This window comes from Falco rusticolus, chromosome 11, assembly GCF_015220075.1.
Source record: "Falco rusticolus isolate bFalRus1 chromosome 11, bFalRus1.pri, whole genome shotgun sequence".
NCBI classification, from domain to species: Eukaryota; Metazoa; Chordata; class Aves; order Falconiformes; family Falconidae; genus Falco; species Falco rusticolus.
Window position 1 is genome coordinate 27,343,002 of NC_051197.1, and position 24,470 is coordinate 27,367,471.

General features: G+C 43.1%; 1 protein-coding gene across 1 annotated transcript in view; it reads left to right on the forward strand.

Annotated features, from left to right (window-relative positions):
* Positions 1–20,075, forward strand: part of KIFAP3 (kinesin associated protein 3) — a 71,188-nt gene extending 51,113 nt beyond the window's left edge. Inside the window, exons 19-20 of the mRNA XM_037404245.1 lie at positions 234–333; positions 19,627–20,075. Coding sequence (XP_037260142.1) covers positions 234–333; positions 19,627–19,735 — 209 coding nt within the window. The 3' untranslated portion in view covers positions 19,736–20,075. The remainder of the gene's footprint in view (positions 1–233; positions 334–19,626) is intronic.
* The last annotated feature ends 4,395 nt before the right edge of the window (positions 20,076–24,470 follow it).

Genomic DNA, 24,470 nt, shown 5'->3' on the forward strand with positions numbered 1-24,470 from the left:
TAATATTTCCTAGCTATGGCTTTTTTCAGGGTATTAGGCTGAGCTACTTGGTGTCCCAGTAAGGTTTTTTCCTTGTAATAGAAGTTGCTGGTTTTCATTATTACTGTTGCTTGACATTTCTCCCAGAAATACTGCAAGTTGCTAATGAAATCCTTAGGCAAACCAGGACAGGTTGCATTGCCTGCTTACCCTGAAGTCATGTTCCTTCATAACAGTCACTGTATCTGTCATAGATGGCCTAATAGCCCCTGATGGAGCAGTGAGTCCGGATTTCTTCAGCGATTACCATCTTCAGAATGGAGACCTCGTTGGGCAGCATCCCTTCTCTAGCAGGTAGGTTCCTCTTTGTGAGGAATGCATATTATCCAGCGATAGCTATTCAGGTTTCTTTATAGGGCTATGTTTGTGGAGTTCAAGAATTGTCACCCTCATAGCAGCGGGAATGGTTTACGTCGAAGAAGTAGGTCTAGTCTGTCTGCTGAATTACATGTTTCTTTTAATATATTAACATATCTGTTATAATACATTATAGCTTTCCAAAAGCTGGAGGATAGAAAAGTAAAACTAGAACACACAACTAACTACATGTTATGACTCGAATGCTATTTAGATTTTGTTGGGAAATACCTAAGAGAAGAGAGGCTTGAGATGCTGATTACCTGGAAGCCTTTTGTCTCCAGTGGTTTAAAATTGTTAAAAATCAGCTGCCAAAACTATTTCTGTGTGCTTGGGGGTTTTTGTTTGGTGTGTTTTTTCCCCTTAACCTTAGCCTTGCGAAGGTATTCTCAGTTAGATTACTGAGGGCACTTTGAAAATTTGCTAGACAAGCAAAATATGTCAGCTTGACTTTTGGGAGATGTTTCTCTGAATTCACCCTCTGGTCAGTGACCGCTCCTTCTCTGAAAGTCAGCAAGCTCTTCCAGTTTGAATTTCTGAGCAGACTTCTCCCATGAGTCAGAATAGAAAGACGCTTTTCAAAGAACGAAATCTTTGTAGATCCTGTAGCATTTAGGAAATGCCTTTTAGAAAGCATGAATTATGTACGCTCATTAGAGGAAATACTTCAAACACTTTACAGTCAAGGTACAGAATTCACTTTAACAGGATGCTAGCTGGACATGCCCAGCCCTGTGGTTGAAGTTGCTTCTTTCCAAAGGAAGGATGTTGTTTTCACCACTGCACTGACTTTAGTCACCATTTGTAAAGTATGAGTAATTCACAGCATGTATGGCTGAAGTAAAAAAAGATTTTTTCTCCCTTACTTTGACTTCATGTAGTTGTTAAAGGGCAGTAGATGGTTACACTTGTCTGTTTAATCTACCTGTGATGCACCATAAAGCTGAACATTCAGCAGGAGTGGAATGTTGGTAACATTTTTAAGAACAAATTCAAATGCTTAGATCAGGGGGAGAAAAAAAAAAAGTAGGACTTACGGGATGGATTCCCTTGAAAAAAGGAAGTGTTTATACTCCATAAGGATCAAGTTCAGACTAGCGTATTAACCCTTTGCATGGAGCCTGTGTTTGGGAAGGGAATACTGGTGCTGATTGTTTCCAAATGCACAATTTTCATTTCAGAGCGTGCAGGTGATAGTAAGACTCCAAGAGTAGCACACAGCTCAGACTTCCCTCAGTTTCTCTATGTGACTTGACCATTTGCAACTTTAAAATAGACGCACAGCCCAGGAGATGGCAGATTTCTGTATTAACCAGAATAGTGTGTGGGTATATGGTTGCAACAGTCCTTGGGAGGTGGGGTGAAGGGTATAGGGTGAAGCTTGCAGACTTCTTTGTTTCCAATAAATGTAGATATTGTTTCAGTCAGGATGCTCTTATTTTGCCAGGAAGCTTTTGGCTGGGGGGAAAAAAAAATAGTCTTGAGTGTCTTTGGGTTAAAGGTAAAGTAGATCACTCGACCTCAAATTTCAGTCCCGTATCAGAGGGCTACATTGGTAAACTGCTTTTTAATCTGATTGTATTCTAACTAAAATGAGTAGCAAAATACATCTGGTGTATACCTAGTTAAAATAAGTATTTGTAGAATTTTCTTGTAATGTCTCAAGGCTTTTTGGAGGCTCACCTCAAGAAAGAAAACAGAAAAACTGCAGTTTGGCTAATGACAAACTTGGTAATTACCTGTTGACGATAGCTTCTGTAAATATTCCAATTTCTCATTAGAATTCTGTTTTCTAGGAAGACTTTTTTCGATATGATTGCTCCACGGATTTATCTGCAGTCCAGACACACAGTCTAATTGGAAACAGTGTGGACTGCTGCAAATGTTCTGTCCTATTTGTAACAGAACAGGACTGAATTGTTTGATAGAATAGATACTGGCAGTCGAATGGCGAATCCTCATTTTCAGATGGGTGTCATTATCGTTTTGAACTTCTTGGCGCCAGCAGCCAGGATTTCCTGATGCTTAGAGCTAATGTAAAATGCATTAGTGCTCCAAGGCATGAGCTGTAGAATTGCCAGTCCCATGAGTTTGGAGAAGTCAGACCCTCCCTTTTCCCAAATTTGAATTGGTGTTGGAAGGTAAAACCATACGTGCTAGAAAGCCTAATTAAAAATAATAGCAGCAAGTCAGGGCACTTTTTATGTGTTATATAGTGTACATTTCATCCATACCAAAACATAATTCTAGGGTATTTTTATGCTTACAGTTTAAAGCTAACAAGAACCTTATGTCAAGGATTTATTTTTAACCAGATCCAGCTTTTAATAAATCAAGATTTTTGTTATAAAAATGGTTCATTTTTCTATTATTAATATTTGAATATGTTTTCAGAAACTGTTTTTAAGGAAAGCTGAGTTACGATTTGCTTAGACAACTAGCAAGTCAGTCCATTGGAACATTTTTTTGTCAGGTCAAAGAGAGATGACCTAACAATGAGTAGATGCATATTTTTGTGGGGTTTATTTATGCTTTTTTTTATTTGTTATACATTTATTTGTTGTGCTTGTGTTGTCTGGCCATGGCCTCTTGTATTAGGCTTTTTTATTCTGTAATGGAAACAGTTGTTTGCTAAGTAACAGGGTAAATTCTGAAGGAGTCTCTTCTGTCATTTAAGACCACCCTGTGAAATTTGAGGTAGGTGACAACCATGAGCTGACTTCTTGCTACTCAGCTTTGAATAATTTAATCCTTTCTTCACCTTTCTGCTTTCCTATGAGATGAAGACGTAGGATGTATTACCTCTTTAATTTCTCTGAGGTTATTTCCTATCCTTGCAACTTGCTCGGGCTGGATCAGGACTTCCCCTTGCCTCCAGGAAAGCCTGACAAGTCAGCCAGAAAGACTTATATTTTTAGTGCCTGCCTGTCACTGAGAAGCTGATCTAGTGTTGGCGCCCCCAGTGCGTTACCAGGGCTTAAGTGTGTTCTGGTCACCAACTTCATTTTTTGGAGTCAAAGAAATGGATCTGTGAGAGGTTTTCAAGGACTGCAACTGAACTCAAAGTTGCCTTGAAGATTTTCACTCTAAACAAATATTAGATAATACCTGTGCAAGGGAGCTCAGCCTACACCAGCTGGCATATATCAGATTGTTACTCCAGTTATACTGCATTGAGCAGATAGTGGAAACCAGGTGCTTCCTTGGTTGTAGGATGCTAATTCCAGCAGAGGTTCAGGGCAGCCTCTGCTGTTGCAGTTCCACCACGTTACATCCAGGAAGATTTAGGGGAATTGGAACAGCAGCTATATCCAGATGTGCAATCAGTGTGGTGGCTGATGTTCCTGTAGCCCAGCAGGGATAACACAGCCGCCTCCTGTGGAGTCCCTGTCCCAGGAGACACTGGACCTACATACCTGGACCTACTGCACAGTCTTGGATGGTTAGGGAAGTCTTTTTTTTTTTTTTTTTTTTGAAGTCAAGAGTAAAACGGGAGTTTAAAAAAGCTAAGGTATTTATAGGCACCTGCACTCACAGAGTTAGTGCATAGCAGGTTTTTTTCCCCTATAATTTTTTAAGAGGGAAGCATGAAGTAATAGCGTTAGCAGTAAGAACAGCTATAGATCTGGTGAATTAGGTGGAATATCTTAGGCGCTGTGTTCTTCAAAGACGTTGCCTTCCCTTCACAGAGTTTCTTGGACTTTCCTTTGAAACCCAGAGACTGACTACTGTCAAGAGTTGAGGATGCTACGTTGCATGATCAAGTCCTGCATCATGAAGTACAGAACAACTTTGAGGGGAATTGTAGAAGTATCTAGTCCTAAATTCAGCCTGTAGATTTGCTTGCGTGCTTGCTATTCTGGACATCTCCTGAAGCAAGGCGGGATAATTGTTTCTGGTACATGTCAGCATAAAGAAAAAGCAGCATGTAAGTGACGACCTGGAAAGCTGCCATTTTTCTAATACTGCCACCCTCACTATAGGAACCCAAGGCATTGTTAGAAATGGAAATGCTTTGTGTCTGGTAATCTAGCTTGTGTGTCTGTGCAGCTTTAGTTTACAACTCTTATTTCTGAACTATATTCTTAGTGGAGTTGAACTGTTGTGTGTATGAAGTCTATAAATAGAATTATTTCAGAATACAATGTACACAGAAGTGGTGATAAAATACATAAACAGCATCTCTTGTTTTCCTCAAAGGTTTGGAGCTGAATGCAAACAGATTGTAAGGTATGTTTTCTATTCAGCAGAAAAGACATGGCTGAGGAGGTTGTTTTGACAGCTTGTATCCAGGTTTTTTTCATTGGCTAGGAAAAGACTTTTGTGATTAGATTACCAGCTTTGAATCATCTTACTGTCTTTCAGAAGCAGATGGGCATTAGGCAAAGATTTGAAATTTTCATCTGTTATTAAAATCTGTATTCAAGGCTCCTGGTTCTGATAACTGTTAATATAGAGTGAAAGTTTTATGATTCTAGCAAACAAAAAATCCCTCACCTTTTGGCTGATGTGATGACAGTTTAGTGTCTGAGCTGCAAGGGATAAAGACCAGCTGAAAGACATCTTCAAGAATATAGGGTCATTTATAAAATTTTAATCATCTTCTAGAGACTAATTACTTTCTTAAGACACAATCATAATGATGATGGCTAAATATTTTATAATGGAGAGATCCACAGTATTTTCCTTACCCTTTGGAGAAGCAACCATGTTTTAACCTTTCCCAGCTATAACTAGATAACGGTAAAAGCTAAGTGCGAAAGTCAATTCTCTGTTAATATCTTCATCAGAGTTCGCAAATCCTCTCTGTAGCTTTGGAAAGATGAATAGTCAGGAATGCTGGAGCTAGCCAGAACTTTTTTTTTTCTTCCTGAGGAAGTTTTCTTCAGTACAGAATCCTTTAACCTCATTATAAAACGTAGCAGAGCTGCCATTGCACAATCTTCGTTTTCAGTGAGACAAGGCGTTTCTGTGTGTGCGCTGTTCCCAGCGTGTGCACTCACATCTCCACTCAACAGAGCGGTTGAAGCGTCTTCCCAGGAAGCAGTGCGGTTTGGCATGTCAAACCAACCCAGTTTTATGGGGTGACTGTCTGTCTCTGTCCTTGGTGGGACATCTTGCCTCTTGCCTGGATTTACAGCCTCACACTGTAGCTGCGTTTCTTCTTTTTGCCATGGCAGGTCATTGTGATATTTTGTGAGCTGAGTTTATGGAGCCAGGACCTTGCAGGCTGCTCTGCATTGCCTTCAGTTAGGCTGTGTCTGGTGTTGGCAAGTAACCATTAGCTGTTGTCTCGAGCTGACGGGAACTGCGCTGGTGTGGGCTTCAGTAACTTAATACGTGGCCATAGGTCCTGGTGGGAGCATGGGGAAGATTGTTGCTGTGACTTAGCTTATCTCTAGCTACGCTACCCACATGCCATGTCTGCTTGTGCTAAAAGCCCACATTGAAAGGCAAGAATAGTCATAACCACAGGCCTTTTTTGCTTGGGTACCCTGATGGAGATCAGATGTGAATTTCATGGTGGAGGGGAAAGACCTGGGTCCGTAGCCTTCCATTCCTTCTGACTCCTGAGTGTGGTGTGAACTCCCAGCTGAGTCACAGCTGAATAGCTCCTGTTCAGGGCTGGTACAGGAGCTGCTTTAGGTGCTGGCAAATGCCTACGTTGTGAATGTTTGTCAAAACGTTTTCAAATGGTTGTACCTGTAACTTATAGCCTACGTCGACTTTTATAGCTGTCTTCCATGTAGATCCTCATCTTCAATTAGAAGCAGTGACGTGTTGTACTTCTCAAGCATTGAAGTTAGGGTTTCGTCTCTTCCTTGCTTTAGTCTCTAAAGCCTACAGGATATATTGCTGATATAAGGAACCTGCTTCCAAAGGGAAGGGCTGAAGGAGCTGGTGACCTTGCTATGGAGTATTTCTCATCCACGTTGTATTTTCATTAATTCGCACAGTATATTTACAAGTTTGAAGGTTCCCCTCCCAGCCTTTCAGCAGCTAAGTGCGATCTTGCAGGCTGTCTCTGAAGGTGACGAACTGCTCCGTTAGCAGACAGTAAAAGCGAGCTGCCTCAGGCAACCCCTTACAGCCATCAGTGGCAGAAGAAACTTTGTTTCATGGTTCTTGGAAAGATTACTGTAGATAAAAACATGTTATCATGTAAAAACATGTTATCATGTGGGGTCTGTGCTACAGTATCCGTCTCTTTCCTCATCATTTGAATAGACGCAGTAATGCTTTCCTGTCTTAGAGGTGGACATATGGTGAGTGTAACGTCTCTTAATGGAAATAAAAGCTAATAGAGTGTAAATAATTATCACAATGTGATTCTACTTTCAAACATTTTACCATAGTGGTATCTCTTGCAGTTCTGTGCGTTACTTTTTGTTTTCCATACTTAACATTTTATTTTAAAAACAAAAAAACCCTCTTTTGCCTTTGCAGTATGTTCAGCAGAGCTGTATGCAGCTTCTACCATTTGGACACTATTTAATTTGCATTTCCCAAGAGAATCAAATTAGGTTTTATTAGTAAATCGGGCCTATAACCTTGTAGGCAGGTTTTATTAGTTTATCACACATCAGTATTAGCAAATTGTAAATCCCACTGAAAGGAATTTGAAAAGGCCTTAAAGCAAAGCTCAGAACCAATGAAGTTTCTGGAGACAAATAAGGGGGTTTATTTTGGTGTTTGTTTGGGTGGTTGGTTTTTTTATCCCACAAAAATGTTGTTAGTTTTAGAATCTTTTTTTTAAAAAAAAATCATATTCTGTTGTCCTAACTGTCTAGACGTTTAGTTTTAAAGAAGTTGAACTGGAAATGATCAGGAGGATTTCGCTAAACTTCTGATAATGCTCTATATGGCTTGACATAACAGAGATAAAGCACACTTCTCATTTGGACACTGCAGCATTTACTGACTAGTCACGTGCCAGAGGCAGGTAAGTTTGGTTTTGTTCATCAGTGCCTGTTCAGGTGGTACATATGCTTGGAATTAAGATCTTATATCTAAAACATAGTGATAAGGAAGTAGGAACTGCTGTCTTCTGGAGGGTTTTCATCACAGTCTGGGACAAGCTTATTGAAAGACTTCACTTGATTTCTGTAGATCCTGGGTCATGGCCTGAATCGGAATTCACTGTGTAGTTGTTTTCCTTCGGTACTTAAATGTGGGAGTGATGCTTCCAGAACCTGAGTGCTTCATCACCAAAAGCTTTTGAATGCAAGCTTGAATTTCTTCACGTCTACTTCATAATAATTTGTTTCTGCACCAATACTAAATCAGTTACCTCTTTCCTTTTTCCATTTGTTTTCGGTAGTGGTTATATTCCCCGTTAGTTGTCACTTCAGTAGTTTTTTCATGCTGTTTTCTCAAAGCCATGTGTATAGAAATTAAATACTGCAACCCGATCATGTTATAACCCAGTCTGGGTGTCACTAATACGATTTTTGACCAAATTATGCTGCTATGATGTGGGCAGTTACTGTAGTGTTTTTGAAGACCAAGAGCCTGATTATTCAAGGGCAAGATTTTTCTCTGACCCTTATTCATCAATGAGACTTCCCCAGGGTTTGGAGAGCCGTGCGTACCGCACCTTTAAAGGATGCCTGTAATTTGGGAATATCCAGATGAGAACAACATTCTCCGTATCCAGTATTCTACATACAGCAACTTTTTTGTGTGTGCTTGGGTGCTGGCTTATTATTACTCTCTTCTTAATTATTCTGCACTCTTGACCGTATCAGGAGACAATTCCAAGCAACTCTCGTTGTGTCGCCCACCAAGCAGGCCATGCCCACAGTGCAGTGCACATCCCTTGCACCAGGGAGCTGATAGGCAAGACGGGCAGGGAACCAAAGGCAAGGAGAAGTTACTCATCCAAAGTCAGGTGCTGGAGCCTGGAGTAGAGCCTGGAGTAGAGCGGTACTGCTCAGCCATGCCCCAGTGACCAGACCACACCACCTCTCCAAGGTGTGTGGTCCGTGATGGTGAAGGATCATGTTGCACTTGTTTCGTTTACTGTAAGAGCTGTTTAATTGCTCTGAACAATTACACTAGTATGCTAGGAGATGAAATAGCTTGCTTGGGAATATTTTAAAGGTGCCATTTTTTCAGCAAGTTGCAGATGCTGCTTGGGAAGAGAGTCAGCATTGAGGTTTTAATGCACTTCAGCTCTTTTGGAATATAGGATACTTGGGCCTCTTTCACTTGCCGTCACTTCTTTTACATTTTTTAGTTGCTTTTTATTTTACTGTATTCCACCTGCAGTTGGCCTCGTTTAACCGGCATGGTTTAGGTGGCTATTAAGAATTTTAAAAGAATACCAAAATGCCGTAGTATTTAGCTCAAGTCCTTTGGAATGTCTTACCAAAAAAGCCCCCAAACCTGGGTCTGTCTCTTCTGAAATGTAACATTAATTAATTCCCACGTTCTGTCTGCTGCTCTTGGTCCCTCCAGATGTGCTACTAGGAATAGGCTGGCTCCCTGGTTACAAGCCATCTGGGCTCTGTAAACTGATTTGCACTTATATTAAACAATAAGTGAACAGAATGCGGAAGAGTTATTAAAGCAAATGTACATTGCTTATAAATCTCAAAGCAAAATATTAAAATGTAGTAAACGGGAATGGAATGTGCAAATGAAGACCTGCTTGTTTTTAATGAGTTTAGCTGTGACCTTCTCGATTTCAACCAAAAGAAAAGAATTTTATTTTTCTCTTTAAAAAAAAAAAAAGAAAAAGAAACTATAAAACTGCTTACAGAAGTATCTGAGACAAAAACAAGGAAATATAATGTTCTAAACTTGACTGGTCCAAACCACTCAAGCTGCTGTGACAGCTCATAAAACTGAGAGTAGTTTTTAACTGGACTCTGTTTTACATTGCCAGAGTGAATTTTCCTTGCAGGAAGTAGCCAGAAGGTTTATTTAGTTTCCAGACTGCTGCTTTGATCTTTCCATTCTGTCACTTCTCAGGTTACATAGCCCTTTTTCACTGCAGTAAATCTGCAACAGTTAATGAGAATAAAATTTCCTCCTTCTCACTGATCACATGCTGTTAAATGCCAAACCACAGCCAGCAGCATATTTGCAGAATTCAGCTGCACTGTACAAAAACAGCACAATCAGTTTAATCTTGTTGGTTTTGTAATTCATTTTATTGAGCTTTCCTTTTTCAAGTGACCTATTTTATCAAGACAAGTGGTTGCAAGGCCAGACCTGGAAGAAAGATTTAAAACCGTAATAAAATGAAGGGTGTTTTGTATGCTACGTATAAGCATGCTCACAGGATTCAAAATTAAACCTACAATGAGGAGTTTTAAAACAAGTCCCGTATATCAGTGGGATATTTCTTACGGTTATTATCTGAAGTGAACATGTACAGTGAACAAGTCTCTAGCATAAAAATTAGTGTAACATATAAAATTAATTTCTCTGCCAAACAGTTAAAATTGTTTTGGTTCTAAAATTTGACTCTTTGAATCTGTGTTTGTCAGCTTCAGCCATTGAGCTATGATGACTGAACTACCCTTTTCCCTCTGGAAAATCAGAAGACTTTTTTTTTTTTCTTGAACCATGAGATTTTTAAAAATAATAAGTTTAGAGAGTTTATTTGCCTGCTGGGTTTTAAGCTTTTTAAGTTTTATTTTTTCCAAGAGTCCCTGCCCAACCTTTGGCCTGAAGCATTTCATTTTTCTTTAATTAAATTAAAAGTTGAAATTTTTGTGTAATAATGCCACTCCAAGGTATGGATCTCCAAGGAAATGTTCCACGTCTGTGTTTGTATCTGGCTTGTTCCTTACCAGTGCTAGCGCTAAGAACGCAAGTAGGAAGAAATTTATTTCCTTCTTGGTTTACACTAAAATCATCACTGATTGGGATAGTTTTTGACAAGATTTCACTAGGGCCCTGTGCTGATATGTAAAAGTGGCTGAAATCTGAACAATCATCTGTGGTGGTAAAAAATATTTGAAGTTTATTCATCAGTAGTAATGCTCAAACTGCATTTGCTATGTGCGCTCTAGTGAGCACTGCAAATCCCCTAGTAATGTTAACTTTCAGAAAAGACTTTGAAAGCTTTTATTGGCTGCAGCTGTAAGTCAAAGCAGAACAGATTTTTGGGTTTTGACTCTCCCTCCTTCCTTCCCTCCAGCATCTGGATTATCATCCACATTGGATTGCCTGGTTCTTGGTGCTGAGCCCTGGAGACAGCACGACTATCGGCCAGTAATCTTTTAGCATGGCTCTTTCTGGGTATTTGTGCACGAGAGGGAACTCTGTTCCCTGGTTGTATTGAAGAATAGAGCTGAGTGGCAGTGCTTGGGCTCGAGGAGCCTTGTATAAATATTTAAAGGCACGATTCTCCAGCTAAGAGCCTTTCCATGCATGACACTGAAAACTTGCATTTCTGCTTCAGCTGCTTATCTTAGGGTACACTTGCACAGTAACCCTGCTCTGTAGCCTGGCAAGCTTCCTAACAGGAAGCAAGAAACACTTCCTGGCTGGAAACAGGAAGGGTAGCGGAAGATGTGGACCAGATCCTGAGCTGATCTAGTCAGTGACACTCATCACCTCTCTGAAGTTACCACTTCAGGATCTTATTCTGCTCAGGCTGTTGCCTGAACCTTCTGTATGCAACATAGCACTGACATTGCTGGAGCTCAGTGAGAGAGATGCTTGAAACCTCCCCAAGCCAGACGTATTGCTAGTTAAAGATTAAGGCTTACTAATGTACTCTTCAGTTTATGGAGTTGACAGAAATACTTCGGGCTGTGCAAGGAGAGAGGAGGAGGAAAGGACGTCTTACTTTTTACTGCCTGCTCCTCAGGGCTTTTTTATTTGCTTTATTTCTTAATTAATTTTTAAGAAATGGATGTATCTAATCAGTAGACTTGGCTAGTTGTTGAGCCAACAGCACAGGAGATGTTTCTGTCAGGCTTATAATGGAAAATCGGAACCCGTGGTTTCTGTTCCAGCTCTGACTGTGCACTTGACCTTTTAACAGATCCTGTGCAGAATAGCTGCGAAACTCCCCGTCCGTTTGGCGGAGCTGTGAGCCTGGGTGAGGGAATGCGAGTGAAGTTATCCCAGTGCCCTTCAAAAAACAATATCCCTGTGTGAAACAGCATGGGTTGCTGTTTTGCCCCAGGCTGTATTCTGGACTGGTTGCTTTTCTAGCAGATTAGAAATACTGTGGTTTTTTCCCCGTCTTTGAGGGATGTTACAGAATAAGCGAAAATCTTTTCTATCTATGTCAGTCTAATTTGAGTCTTCTCATTACTGTAGCTTGTCACTTGGCTGTCTTTAATGTCTGGGGTGGTTTTTTCTTTCAAAACTCCAATGGGAGACTGAGGTCATGGAGAAAAGGAGCAACTTGTCCGGGATCACACAGCAGGTAACTGACAGAGCAGGAAACTGAGCCCAAGTCCCAGGCTGCTTTCACAGAGCTGGGATGGCAAACTCTACAGCTTTCAAGCAAGGCTTTTACTGAATTTGGCTAAGCAAGGGCATTTGCTTTTAGTTCAGTGCTTTCTTACTATTCAGCTGGGAAACTTTTTTTTTTTTAATGTTGCCTCCCCACCAGTGAATCTTGGCATGTGTATTGCTTGGTGCATAGCTGGAGCCTGACACAGAGGGCTCAGTGCTCATTTCTCCACAATTGTCAGATTTGCATTTGTTTATAATTAAATGGCAGAAACAGGAGTATTGTGCTGAGATGGAACTGGGCACCAAGTCCAGCAGCAACTGGAAACTTTAAGTCATTAAGTGCACTGAAGAAAGCTAGATCACATGGAAGGAGAGACATGATCACATCCATAAAAGCTGTATCATGATGCACAAGGGAGCTGAAGTATTACTGCACAGGTTCATGCCGATATTTTCTGTATTTTGAGCAGATACAGTTTGACTTTTTAAGGAACATTAATATTCAGTGCTAATGTAGAGATGGACTTGGTATTTGATGCAGTGCGCACAGTTGCAGTCCCTGCCACAAAACTGCCTTCCTACTTGAGTTTGAGGCATAGAAAGCATGGGGAAAAAAGCTTCACAGATAGGGGAGAAAAAGTTGGGACCATGAGAGGCAGAATTTAAGAGACTTGTGGTTTATAGTTTAACGTCATTACCAGTAGTGGGAGAATCTACAGTTACAGGACATTATATAAAGAAACATTGTTTTTTTTCTATGGCTTCTCAGTTGTATGCTGTTTCCCCATAACCCATGGTTTGTGCTCTTACTCTGAAGGACGGAAAATTTATGGTCAGTGAAGCAAAACCAGAGGTAGCTGGCACGTAGAAGTGAACAGGATCATCTTCTCGATTGCTAGACTCCGAAGCAAAGGAAAAAGTGACCAGCCCTACGCCCCTTTCTGATGCCCTCCACTCTTTCGTGACTGGTTTATGAAGATGGTATCCCATCCAGTGCTTAGCTGGCAGTGGGTGTCAGGAGAAAGGCCATGAGTTTCACAGGCTTTGAGCTTCGGTTAAAGTGTGGCAGTTAGCTGGTACCTGCAAAGGATTAGCTAAATATTTCTTGCCTGAAGCTAACTTTAGAAGCTGGAGGTCTCTGTTCTGTGGAATTCAAAAACATTTCCCACCTCCTGGGCTTGGATGCACACCCTGCCTGAATCCTCACTATTTGATGGGCCAAGGCCTGGATGCCCCCAGCTGCCTCAGCCTTTCTGTACCCTGGTCTCTGTGCAGAGGAAACCTGTGGAGGGAGGGAGGAAGGGAGGGAGCCACAGCGTTCACTCACCGGCCACGTAGCTGGGCTAGCAGGACTGCAGCCTCTGCCACATCCCGTATATGAGTATAGTGCCCTGCAATCATTGTCTCAGACCTACAGTCTAGCATCTTTCGTCAATGCTTAAAAACAAACAAAACCCCAAACGAAAAAGATGGGAGAGAAAAAAAATACATACTTCGCCGCTGGCAAACTCCTGTGTCTCTTGTTGGCAAATATTATAAACAATAACTGCATCTCGGTTGTACAGGTTATAATGCTGTGCTTGTCTCGATCAGACTGGTGTGCCACTTCGATGGCTTAGGTACCTCCTGAGGGAAAAATACAGCCGTCAGTGTTCATTTGAACAGAACTTGTTTTGTCTGTTATACACAGGAACCTGATACAGCACTATAGAATACAGGGGTTTATGGCATGAGACTTTATAAGGCAATATAGGAAGGTAGCTGTACCATATGTTATCAGCGGTGCTGTCACACACAAGTGGATTCACAGAAGGGAAACATTAGGACTTCAAGGATGCACTGCATGAAATTCTGAATGCCTGCCAGGGGTGAGGGGGGGGATGTTTTGAGAGTGAAGATGGTGGTTTTTAGAAACGATAATATAAAGTATATAAAGGGAGACAGTACAGAGGACTACAAGCTGTACTATGTCAGGCTTCTGAAGGATGCTCAGAAACCTTCTAGTCATTCTCACGCTCACGGGGAGTTTTGCAAAGCTGCGGGTGTGATCAGTGGCAGCAAGAAGAGGTGCCACGTGTGTAAACAGGGGCTGCGTATTTATGCCGGCAAATAAACCTCCCTCAGTAGCTCAGTCGAGCACATGGAGAGCCTTGGGTTGATTCCTTCACTGGGACTTGGTGTAAGGTTGGTGAGAGCTGTAAGTAGTGTTTGCTTGGTCTTACCAAGGTCAGAGGACCTAGTGAATTATAAATTTATAGGGTTTTTTAATAGATTTTATTTTTAATAAAATCTATCCCCAGTGAGCAGCTGAGAGCTTCTTGGACATGAGGCTGGTAAAAACCTTGTTGATGCAGAGTAAGGATGCAAGATTGACGGGGTTTAAGAACAGGTTGAGGATGAAAAGAAACGTAGCTGAAATCGTGGCTTTGGTGGAAGCACCACATGTGTTTAGCTTGGATTTCATTTTCAGTGGGCAGTGATTTTCAGGGTGCTTTAATTTTGGGTTACGAACCATGAAACTGATAGGTGGAAAAGGATGGAATTTTGACCCTGAAGTGTAAGCTGCTAAACTGCTACTTCACGCTCTAAGGTGAAGGTTTTTCCTGGGCCGCTGCTGCCTGCAGACAGTCACAGTCTCTTACGGTACAGTCTGGTGTGATTCTTGCTGTGCTGCTTCATGCCTCTCCTGTGAGGGTGCAGACCTGTTTCCCAAACACTGTTTCTTGCTGGGATGGCTCCAAGATCCATGCACCCTATCAAGGGGTTTCCAGTTAGACTTCAAGTTTTGACCAAGAATTTTCCCCAGTGACCTGGGATTTGCCTTTCTGGGGCCCGGCTTATGCTGGAGGAATTAGTAAGTACTGTTTTAGAGCGACTTGTCAGCACCAGCACTAGTAACAGTGTGAACGCTAGCGTGGACAGGCTCAGGTGTCTATCGCATCAGAAAAACTTACCGAAAGCAGCCTTGCTCCGTGGTCCGTCTGCACTCAGGCGCTAATCACCCTAGTTCAGACGAAGCTCAAGAGCCTCTCTTCCTGTACCACGCGCTCGCGAGCAGCAAAGGTACCCGGACGGGAACCCCAGCAGAGGGTTGCTGGCAGTGTGCTGCCTGTCGGAGCCTGCCAAGTCTTGCAGACGTACCGCAAAGCCTGCCTCGTCTCTGAGGCTCTGGGTGCAGGAGGGAGTTAAGGAGAGTCAAGTACTTTGTGGTCACAGCGGGATGCTGGCTGGTATTTCCTGCTGAAAGGGGGGACAGGATCGGTCTTTACATCTTAAATTATGTCAGGGCACCTCGGATCCTAGATGGGCACATTAATTTGGATGTTATGAATCAGAGTAAGTATCAATAAGCAGAGCTGTTAAGAAATCTCTCCTCACTCATGCACATCAGGAACATTTTCCTCTTCGGCATGTGTTCTTCAGTTCCCCAGCAGTACAAGCAAATTGGAAAGTTCAGCTGTCATTCGGTGAAGGTCATAGATCACACTAGCAGCCTGAGTAATCCAAGAGGTTTTAAGTATCATAGCATTTAGTTTAAAGTGAAATTTGCTCTGACAGGGGCTGGCAGACCAATAGGAAAAAGAAATATTTGTGCTTGGAGAAGTGCATGTGTAGAGCCCGCGAGTATAACTGATGGCTGGAAGTGATTTCAGTCTAAAAAAAACAAATCATTAAGAGAGTGCATAGGGGTAAAATACACAGTTCATATTTTAAAGGGTCTCAAAATGAACCAGCAACTGAGGTTAGCAGTACATAGTAATTAGCTGTGCTGTTCACTGTTTAACTCCATCAGCTCCAGGCGTGTGGTAAACTCCACAAGAAAACAGTTGTGCTTTGACGGCGTGGTTAGCAGGCACCGCTCTCCCTGTGCGCACACGTGCAGTTTTGTGAGACAGAGCTGCCCTAAATAACTTGCAGATTAAGGCAAGAGCGTAAGTCATTTATCTGAGGGGTTTGTTTTGTGGTGTTGCGTGATCCGTATCAGTCACGCAACTACAGGGATTGCACGCCCTTCTGCTGGGTACCTAGCTGAACAGGGCTGACCAACAGGAAGAAAAAACATCAATTTGTAGATGAGTATTGTTGCCTCAGTAGCATAATTATGTGTCCCTGACTTTTTGGGAAGACAGGCTGATGCTGGCTCTGCTGAGTACAGAGTTTCCCTGTAGATGCTGTATAAATAAGACCAACAATGCGTTTTTCCTAGGAGCAAGTTTTGAAGTTGGTTGCTGGTATAAATCTAAGAACACATGGCACAAATCGTGATCTCGGGCCAATAGTTACCGAACAAATGCTTACAGCCGAAAAGCTACCATCTTTCCTGGCTCTACCCTTCTGCTGTTCTTGGCAGAAGTGGCAAGGATTCATCAGGACTTGGTTTTTAAACCCCTGTCTCCACCTCTGTCGGTTGTGCTTGCAGAGTCATTGCCCTTGGCCTGCCAGCCTCATGAGTAAGCCAGACTTCAGTCTCCAGATGTGTGTTTGCTGTTTTGTTGCCCTACCCCTCAGTTACCTCCTGGCTTCAATAGCCTTTCCTTCAGCTAAGAGGACAGGCTTTTTGCTACAGGCTGCGCCAGTGCAAACAATCAAATAAGGCAAAGCTGGTATGTTTCAAGAGCACTAACACATAAAAATGAAGCCAAGTTGTTGGCTTTTTTTGAAGCATGGACAAGCCTTCATTTACTTAAGAGAAATATTTAGATAGGAGAGTGGTGATTTGATCAAGGTGTTTTAATATGATTTTCTTTTCCTCTTTTATTTTTTTTTTAACTGTCCAAAGCAGTTATCAGCTGATCCATCTCTTCCAGTTTTCTTCAGGACACTAACATATGTCTGAACCATTTGGAAATAACTGATACTCCTCAAAGTTTAAACTCTAGGGATCTTTACCTAATTACTTACACATTTATAAAAAAAATATGAAAAAAATGATTTGCTGAGAATGTGATTGAAACCATATTTTTCCCTGCTCTCGTTATCAATTTAAATACATTTAAAAGTTCTATGAATAAAGATTACTGAACTGGCAGTAGCCGAACAGCGCGGCCTGCAGTGATAGAGACCTATTGCCCCCTGGTGGGTCGGTGCCGTCATTGCACCTCGCTTCCCCCCCCCAGCCCCCAGCCCCAGTGCCGTTCGGTAGTATCTAACGAGTGCTCCATCAAGGGAAGCCCCGCTTAGGCTGAAGAAGGAAAGCCCGGGCTGCTGTGTCTGCTGTACCTCTGCCACGGTGAACCTGAGGGTGGCTACTGGTGTGTCCCCTGTAAGCCAAGCCGCGCCCCCTACTAGCCTGACTTGCAGTCAGCAGCCGGCCTGCGTGCAGGGCTGGCAGCCTGCGGCGCCCGCAGCCTCCTCGTTCACCTACGACGTCTTTCCAGAATGAAGTTTTCAGTAGTTAGCAGAAATGCCAAGAGCCCCTTTTGTAATTAGTTGTAGATAAGTTGTTTTTACTACTAAATGTTATAGTCATAGAAAAAAATAACTTTGAAAGATAAACCCAGAAAAGCATTTTTTGCTAAAATATCTTTTTATTTTAAATCAACTGTAGATACTTTAAGGATCTTTGGAAGAAAACAATGGAATTCCTGAGTGTAAAGGAAGCCTTAAAGTGTCCCGCTTCTCTGCGGTGTTACATGTGTGTGGTATCAGTGGCACCTGGGAACCTGCAGTAGCACAACACAACTGAACTCCCTTCCAGATCGCACTACGCGTTCTTTTAGTACATTACTAACTCCGAGTACTAACAGTACTGAAAGATCTCTTTAAAAGAATTGTAACTGTTTTACGGTAGTTATTCAGCTTGTTTTCTGAACTGCCAAACAAAATGGTCAGCTTCATGCTAGGTCCTTGTTGGCACGTTTGGAAGAGCTTTATGGCCTGTATTCAGAAACCCATATCTAACAGCAGCCCCGGCCGGGTCCGTCTGTCCAGCCCCTCTGCATGCTGCGTGCCAGTAACGGCAGTAGGAGCAGGGACCATCCTTTGACTAAGGCGAGTGCAGGGTCTGATGTTTCTGGAGGCAAGAGTTAGATTCAAAGTGACAGGATTTCTCTTAAACCCTCTTTTCAGGAATCTTTTAAAGCTTCAAGCCTGCTAATGAGAAAGCTGTTGTCTGCCAGGTACAAAGGAGGGACCGGGAGAAGGTGCCTCGGAGGTCACCAGTTCATTTTATAATGGGCTTGGAAAAGAGTAATAGGACTTTGGAGTGGATGCAGGATGGAATGGATGGCCAGAGGAAGGTGTGGAGCCAGAGGCATGTGTTCACGTAGCTTTGCACCGCTACAGGGCACACCACAGCTACTCTGCTTCTCTTCTCTGTGCGGAAGGGACTGGTCAGCCTCTAGGCTCAGCCCGATAGCCCTGCACACGAGTTACAAGACAGGGCCATTGCCAGGTCAAATACAGATGGGCAGACGTGGAAATAGCACAGTGCTTTCAGGGTGCCGAGTTTCGCAATACGTGTTCAGGTGAAACAGAATGATTTTCTCTGCAGTTTGGCCTATTGACTGTGTCCTCCCGCTCCAAAGACAAATCTCGGCCTCAGACCTTCCACCTTCACCCGATGACCAGAATATCCCATGAGTGAACTATTTTCCAGAGAAACCCGGCGCCAAGGATCCTTTGCTAGGACCTCACAGAGGCACAATCTGAGGAAAGTGTCTTTATAAGGACAGAGTGATGGACATGGTCCCCCACCACTTCAGCTGAGCCCTTTCAGTCCAAGCGATTCAGCAGTGCCAGTTTTTTGCTGAGCCAGGGCCTGGGGCCCACCCATTGTACATCTTCTGGATGGGTCATTCTTTCCCAGCCTTGACTGTTGCATAACCCATGTTCCATATGTATAATTGGCAGTAATGAGGTTCAGCTTTTCCCCACTCAAAAAGCACTTTGGTTCTTTGTGTTTTGACAGTCTTCAGAGAGGAAGTTCAACTCCTTTCAATGCATCTTTAGTCAGGCAATAAATCAGAATCCTTTTCCATTTGTCCTTCTACTGAAGTGGAAGTTAAGAAGTGACATAACTATGAATAGGCAGTCATCCAGTATCTTAGGCAATGTTCATTTTTCCTCTACCTCCTGCATGAGAGTTATTGTTGAGCACAAGGTATGTGCCACTTTTCCCTACGCAGTCCTCGTGCTTTAGTATCTAATCCATTGCTGTAGGACTTTTCAGGTGTAAAAGATGCTGTTCTAGGTGAAAAATTAATTATTCTGTCTCATTTCAGTATATAATGATTCTTTTTGCCATTTGGCTGTCAATCTTGTATCCCACCGGAAACAGCGTCCTTTACTGAACGGTGTTGCTGTGCCAGATATTTGCACTTCTCGTTTCTGGCTGGTATTTTACCAGGGGCTTGAGAAATGTACTGAAGGAAGGAACTCAGGCTGTTCAGATGGGCTGTGTAGGGCAGGGTCACCAGCAGGCTTTGCAAGAAGCATGCTTGAAGCCTTTCCAGAAAGACTCGTTACCTCTAACGCAGAGAGAGGAGTTGACTCACAGAAGTGCTTTGCCAGTAAAGCCATAGAAGGATAGACGAGAAGACTTCTGTCTCCCCTGGGATTTCTGTTTGACCTGAAAGCCTTTCCTGATAGGAGTTGTGTTGATTTCTCTGCAGTGTTTCTTTTCCCACCAAGGGAAGAGGAGACCGAGCAGTGCTGGCTGCTCTGAAGGGGCAAGATGGCTTGCAGTGTTGCCTCGCAAAATTGTCTCTGTGGCAGGAGGAGCTGCAGACACCAGCACCAGCGCGCCGTCCCTACTGTACAAAAACCTACAGTTTCTTTCTCCTCCTTTTATTTTTTTTGTAGCATCGGAGTCGATGGATTTGGTCAGTCCCCAGGGGTTCCTGGCCGCCCCACAACTGCATATGGGTACCGCCCGGATGAACCTTACTACTACAGCTACGGAGCGCGATAAAGCAGCCCACTGCGCAGTCCAGGACGCTGTCACCTGCCCTGGAGGAACCTGGCCATAGATCTCTCCCTCGGTAATGCATGATCGTACCACAATGGGTCCATTATTATGTATCCTTTGGCGTGTGTAGCTCCCGATAAACTTAACCTTTCTGGGTCCAGTGTTTCAGTGACAGTGTTTACTCTTTGGTTGTTCTTTGTTATCATTTTTGTACAGTGTTTGCTCTGTGACTTGAAAGCGAGAATTGGAAAGCGACTGGACTGGAAAGTGTCACATTATGTATATTAAGCTACTAATTTAATTTCTATTAAATATAAAAACCTGTGTGGTCAGCAGTGGTGAACGTGTTTCTAACCAATGTTTCGTTTGTTTTACAAGACATTTAAGAAGAATGCTTCATGTGAAGCGTGTTTAACATGGACTGCTTCCCTCTAACACCTAAGTAACGGGAACACAGTTAAGCCCCAGCATCTCCTGGCACTGCCCTGACACGTAGTTACCAAAGTCCGGTCCTGGGTATGAAGACTTTAATAATGGAAAGATGGCACAGATTCACTCCCCTGGAGCTTCAGACGTTTACAGTCTAGTTTATATGCTTGAAAACACTTAAAATTAGAAACTGCACTACGACAGAATACCTTTGCCATAAATAGAGTTCTGAGGGCTGAGAGAAGACAGCCACATCCTGAGGACTAGCAAGAGAAAAAAGCACTGTAACTCAGGTCAGAGTGCGGATGCAGAGCCTTTCCCCCAGCTTCCCCATCCTAAAACACAAATGCATCCTGTCCTGCTTGTTCACAGGGTTTAAGCTGGATCATTGACTGAGCAGCAGAGACAGGCCGAGCCACCTTCACGCTGGACAGTGACTGCATTAAGCCATGTTTTGGAACACGCTGCACGCCAGTGGAGTTTAGGCTAAAGCTGTTCTGAAGTTGTTACCCCACCCGTAACAGCCAAAGCGTACAGAAATCCCGTGGCTGCCACAGCCATCAAGAGAGCAGTTCAAATTTGAACTTTTTAAAAGAAAAGCTGCCTCCACCTCGTTTTGGTTTTTAACGGCTATTGATTTGCAGAATTGTTCCTCTCCCCTCACCACCCCTCATTTCTGGCTTAAGCAGAAAGCAGACTTGCACCAGGGGCTGATGCTGCCAGAGCAGTAGCCAGTAATCCCGTTAAGACTGATGCACATGCTAGGAAAGTGATCTTCAAAGGCATGGCGTTGTTTAGAGGGTTGACAGACCGTTACTCTTACACTTCAAAAATATCTTTGAAATCAGGATTGTTTTGAAGCCTTGCTTTGTCTTTTAAAAGTACACAGGTACTTTTATGTGCACTGTTACTCACTGTGTTTCATACTGCATAACTGGAAGCGATTCTAAAATGAGGGCATGGTGTTTCTTACCAGATTTCAGCCTCCTCCCTGTGCTGGCTTTGTGTTCATGGCTTTGCTCACTGGAGGTAGGTGGAAGAACAGCATTGCCGAGATTAACTAGTATTTTTAAAAATAATTTTCTATACAATTTTTAATGCCGTTTCTTAGAAATGCTGCAGAAAACGTGAATTAAACTGCTGGGTTTCCAGTGTCGTACCTTTCTAGATTCTTTCCGTTGGTCCGAGCCCACACTTTATCAGCCCAGCAGTTGTGCCACATTTAGTCAAAAGCTTCCAGATATTTTTATAGTTATAGCTGCGAGAGAAATTACCCAAACTGCATATTCAGACACAGGCTTTTCTTTTGAGACTGGCACTCGCTCGTCAGGCTTTTCCAGAAAAATTAGTGTGAAGTTATTTAAAGCAGTTGCCCTTCTCATGGAATGTGTTTTGGGGGAAAGAAAAAAATGAAGTGGGTCCTTGGAGTATATGCAAACTATCAATGAAACTGAAGGAGCCTTTAATTGGAAGCTTCAGGTTAACAAGGAACTACAGTTGAGCTTCAGCAAATGGGTGGGTGTCTGTAATTGTAATACAGTTGTGACCATGCTGAGAATAAATGGCAGTGGAAAAATCTCTGGCTGCATTTTTAGTATTCAATGTTAGGAGTTTATGAGAAAAGAATAAAAGATCAAGTATTTGTAGCTTTGCCTGGCAGCAGCTAAGAGAAGAACATCATTTATCTGCAAGCAGAGCTTGGTAAAAATTACTCAGCACTTAGTAGCCTGAGGACAGAGCCTGCTAGCCAAGATGAAAACCAGCTGTGCCACTATACTCTCTGAGGCAGGAGAGAGGCTGATTTTCCCTTTAATTACAGTTCCTGAGCCAGAAAGAGGGAAAAAAGATAGGAGCACATAGACTTTTCAATCTATATCACATTACTGGTGGGTGTCACTGGACACTTTTCAATCTATATCACATTACTGGAGGGACACTGAGGAGTCTGACCCATAGGGTAACTTTTTAATTATCTGCATTTATGGTTTCAGTCCCCGAGTACTGTATCCTGCATTAAACAGGGCGAGGAGGGATCTGCTTTCTTTTAGCAACTTACACAGCTTATGTCCTTTCCTCCTTTTCCTGCTTTCTCTCCCTGACTTTGTATAGCTCCTCTTTTCTTTCCCTACAGCAGCAATCCCTATCCATCGCAGGAGTAATCCTCCTTCCCAGTCTGCTGCTAATTAATTAATGAGTTTGGTTAGGCAGGTGTTTTAGATATAATTAGGCTGTAAAGTTAATAGCACAATGAAATAAGCATGGGCTGAGAAGTTCATACGTCTGTTAGCTATTACTCGGGCTTTCTGCAGATGTACAGTATAATTTCAGTGAGCGATCGACTTAATGCAGCAGCCTAAGATCGTGTTCTAAATTATTATTTGTACCACGCTAGTACTTAGGAGCTTACTAGGACAACAGAGGGTGGGGAAATGGAAAAGTAAACAAATGTCCTTGACCTAGAGAGCTTATGAAGGACCCAATTCGAAGTCTTTCAAATACCAGTGTGTGCGTGGAGCTGTCTGGTAACAATTCAACATGTGCATTTCATTCTGAAGTAAGACTGCCATGATTCTGTTTAATTCAATCCACTCTGGATTAAATGAAACAGGAACAAGATGTATCTTCTTCTGGAATAAGCTGGACAAGCTCTGTTTAGATACAAGAGGTTTCAAGCCCCTCTGGCAGGCTTTTTAATGGAATTCCTGTGATATGCCACTGGTAAGCTCAGCTGTCCGCTCCGCATGGGAGAAGGCTGAGAACAGGTATAACATTCATTATTATGTTGTTAGGTTGTTGTGATGTGCTCGTTTTTTCTTTACGAGGTTAGGGGGAGAGCTCCGAGGCAGCAGGAGAGGCGCTGGGGCTGCCTGCATGGGTGGTGGGAGGCAGCACGTGGGGCATGCAGTTCGCAGGTGGCATTTGCAACCAGTCAGGTCTAGAAACCCACTTGAATATTCAAGAACATGGGCTTTTCTGGAGTTGGTATATTGGCATTCCTGCCCCCTCAAAAGAGAAACATACTTCTCTTTATTAAGAAATAAGAGCACTTGAGAAACATCCTCAGCAGCAAAAGGCGGCTGTGGTGTAGTTGTAACTAACACGACGATGCAGCAGGAGGGCATCACTGGAACAGTTATCGACTGCAGTTCGGGCGGTGCTGGGAGCATCACCCCAGCCCCATCTCTTCTGCTTTTCCAAAGGCCCTGTGGCCTAGAAGAGGAAGAGCTGGGGAACATTCCTGCAGTGCAGACAGCGACTGCACCGGAGGCAGCTGGATCGTGCACCCCGGCTGTGCTTTTAGACCTTACAGGCTCTGTTCCATAGGCGTGCCTTTTGCTCCATCCTCTTCGAGAGTTACCAGCTGTCTCTCCACTAAGCCAATCTTTTCTTGCCCAATCAACTCAAATAACCAGCTACAACTCACCCAAGAGCTCTGTAATCCTGCTAGTTCCCCATCTACTCTGACTCCTTCTGCCCTTGGAAGAGAAGGAAGGGGGTTCACACCTACTTCATTAGGTCCCAAGCTGCTCTCTGGAGGAGCCTACGCTGGGCTGTTCTCAGGAAAGGCAAACCACACAGTCTGAAGGACAGAAGCGCGGCACACGTGTTTGTGCAGCACCTAGCACAGCAGGGCCCCGAGCAGGGTGTGCGCCTCGGGACCTCTTTGGTTTGTACAAAATGATGGACTCGTGTGGGAAAAGCAGCGAAAGGAGTGCTTTTCCACAGAGGCCATCCAGCAAAGTACATACACCGTAAATGATGCAGAGCAGCCAAAGTTTGGGGTTTTTTTTTCCTGAGAGCCACATGAATTACACCACAGCCTGAAGCTGGAGCCAAGTGCTGTGAGTAGAAATTGGTTGTTGCTTATTATGAATTTTTTGTCTTTACCTGCAGTTGTTCAGGTCTTCCAAACTTCTGCCTTTCCCCAGCCACAGACATACACACATGCAACGTACAAATGCGTGCTTAGGCCCCTGAGTAAGCTGCGATGAGGCATGTCCACATTTCCCCTTGTTTTGCGCTTTGGGCCTGGGATCTGTTGGCACAACTGTGCCATTTGGGCCAAAGACTTAAGATCTTTCCTACCACTGAAAGGGAGGTGGCACACCTGAGCTTAATTTTAGTATCTGTTCCTGTATGCATGATGTTACCCCATAATGTGTGACACACTTTGCCTCACACACCGTGTATGACCCATACTACTTTCCTGCACCTTCCTCCTCCCATCATCTCTCTGCTTTACTTCAGAAGACCCAGGTCATCCAGCTGCCAATATATCCCTCTGCCAGAGCAGCGGACTTTTCTTTTT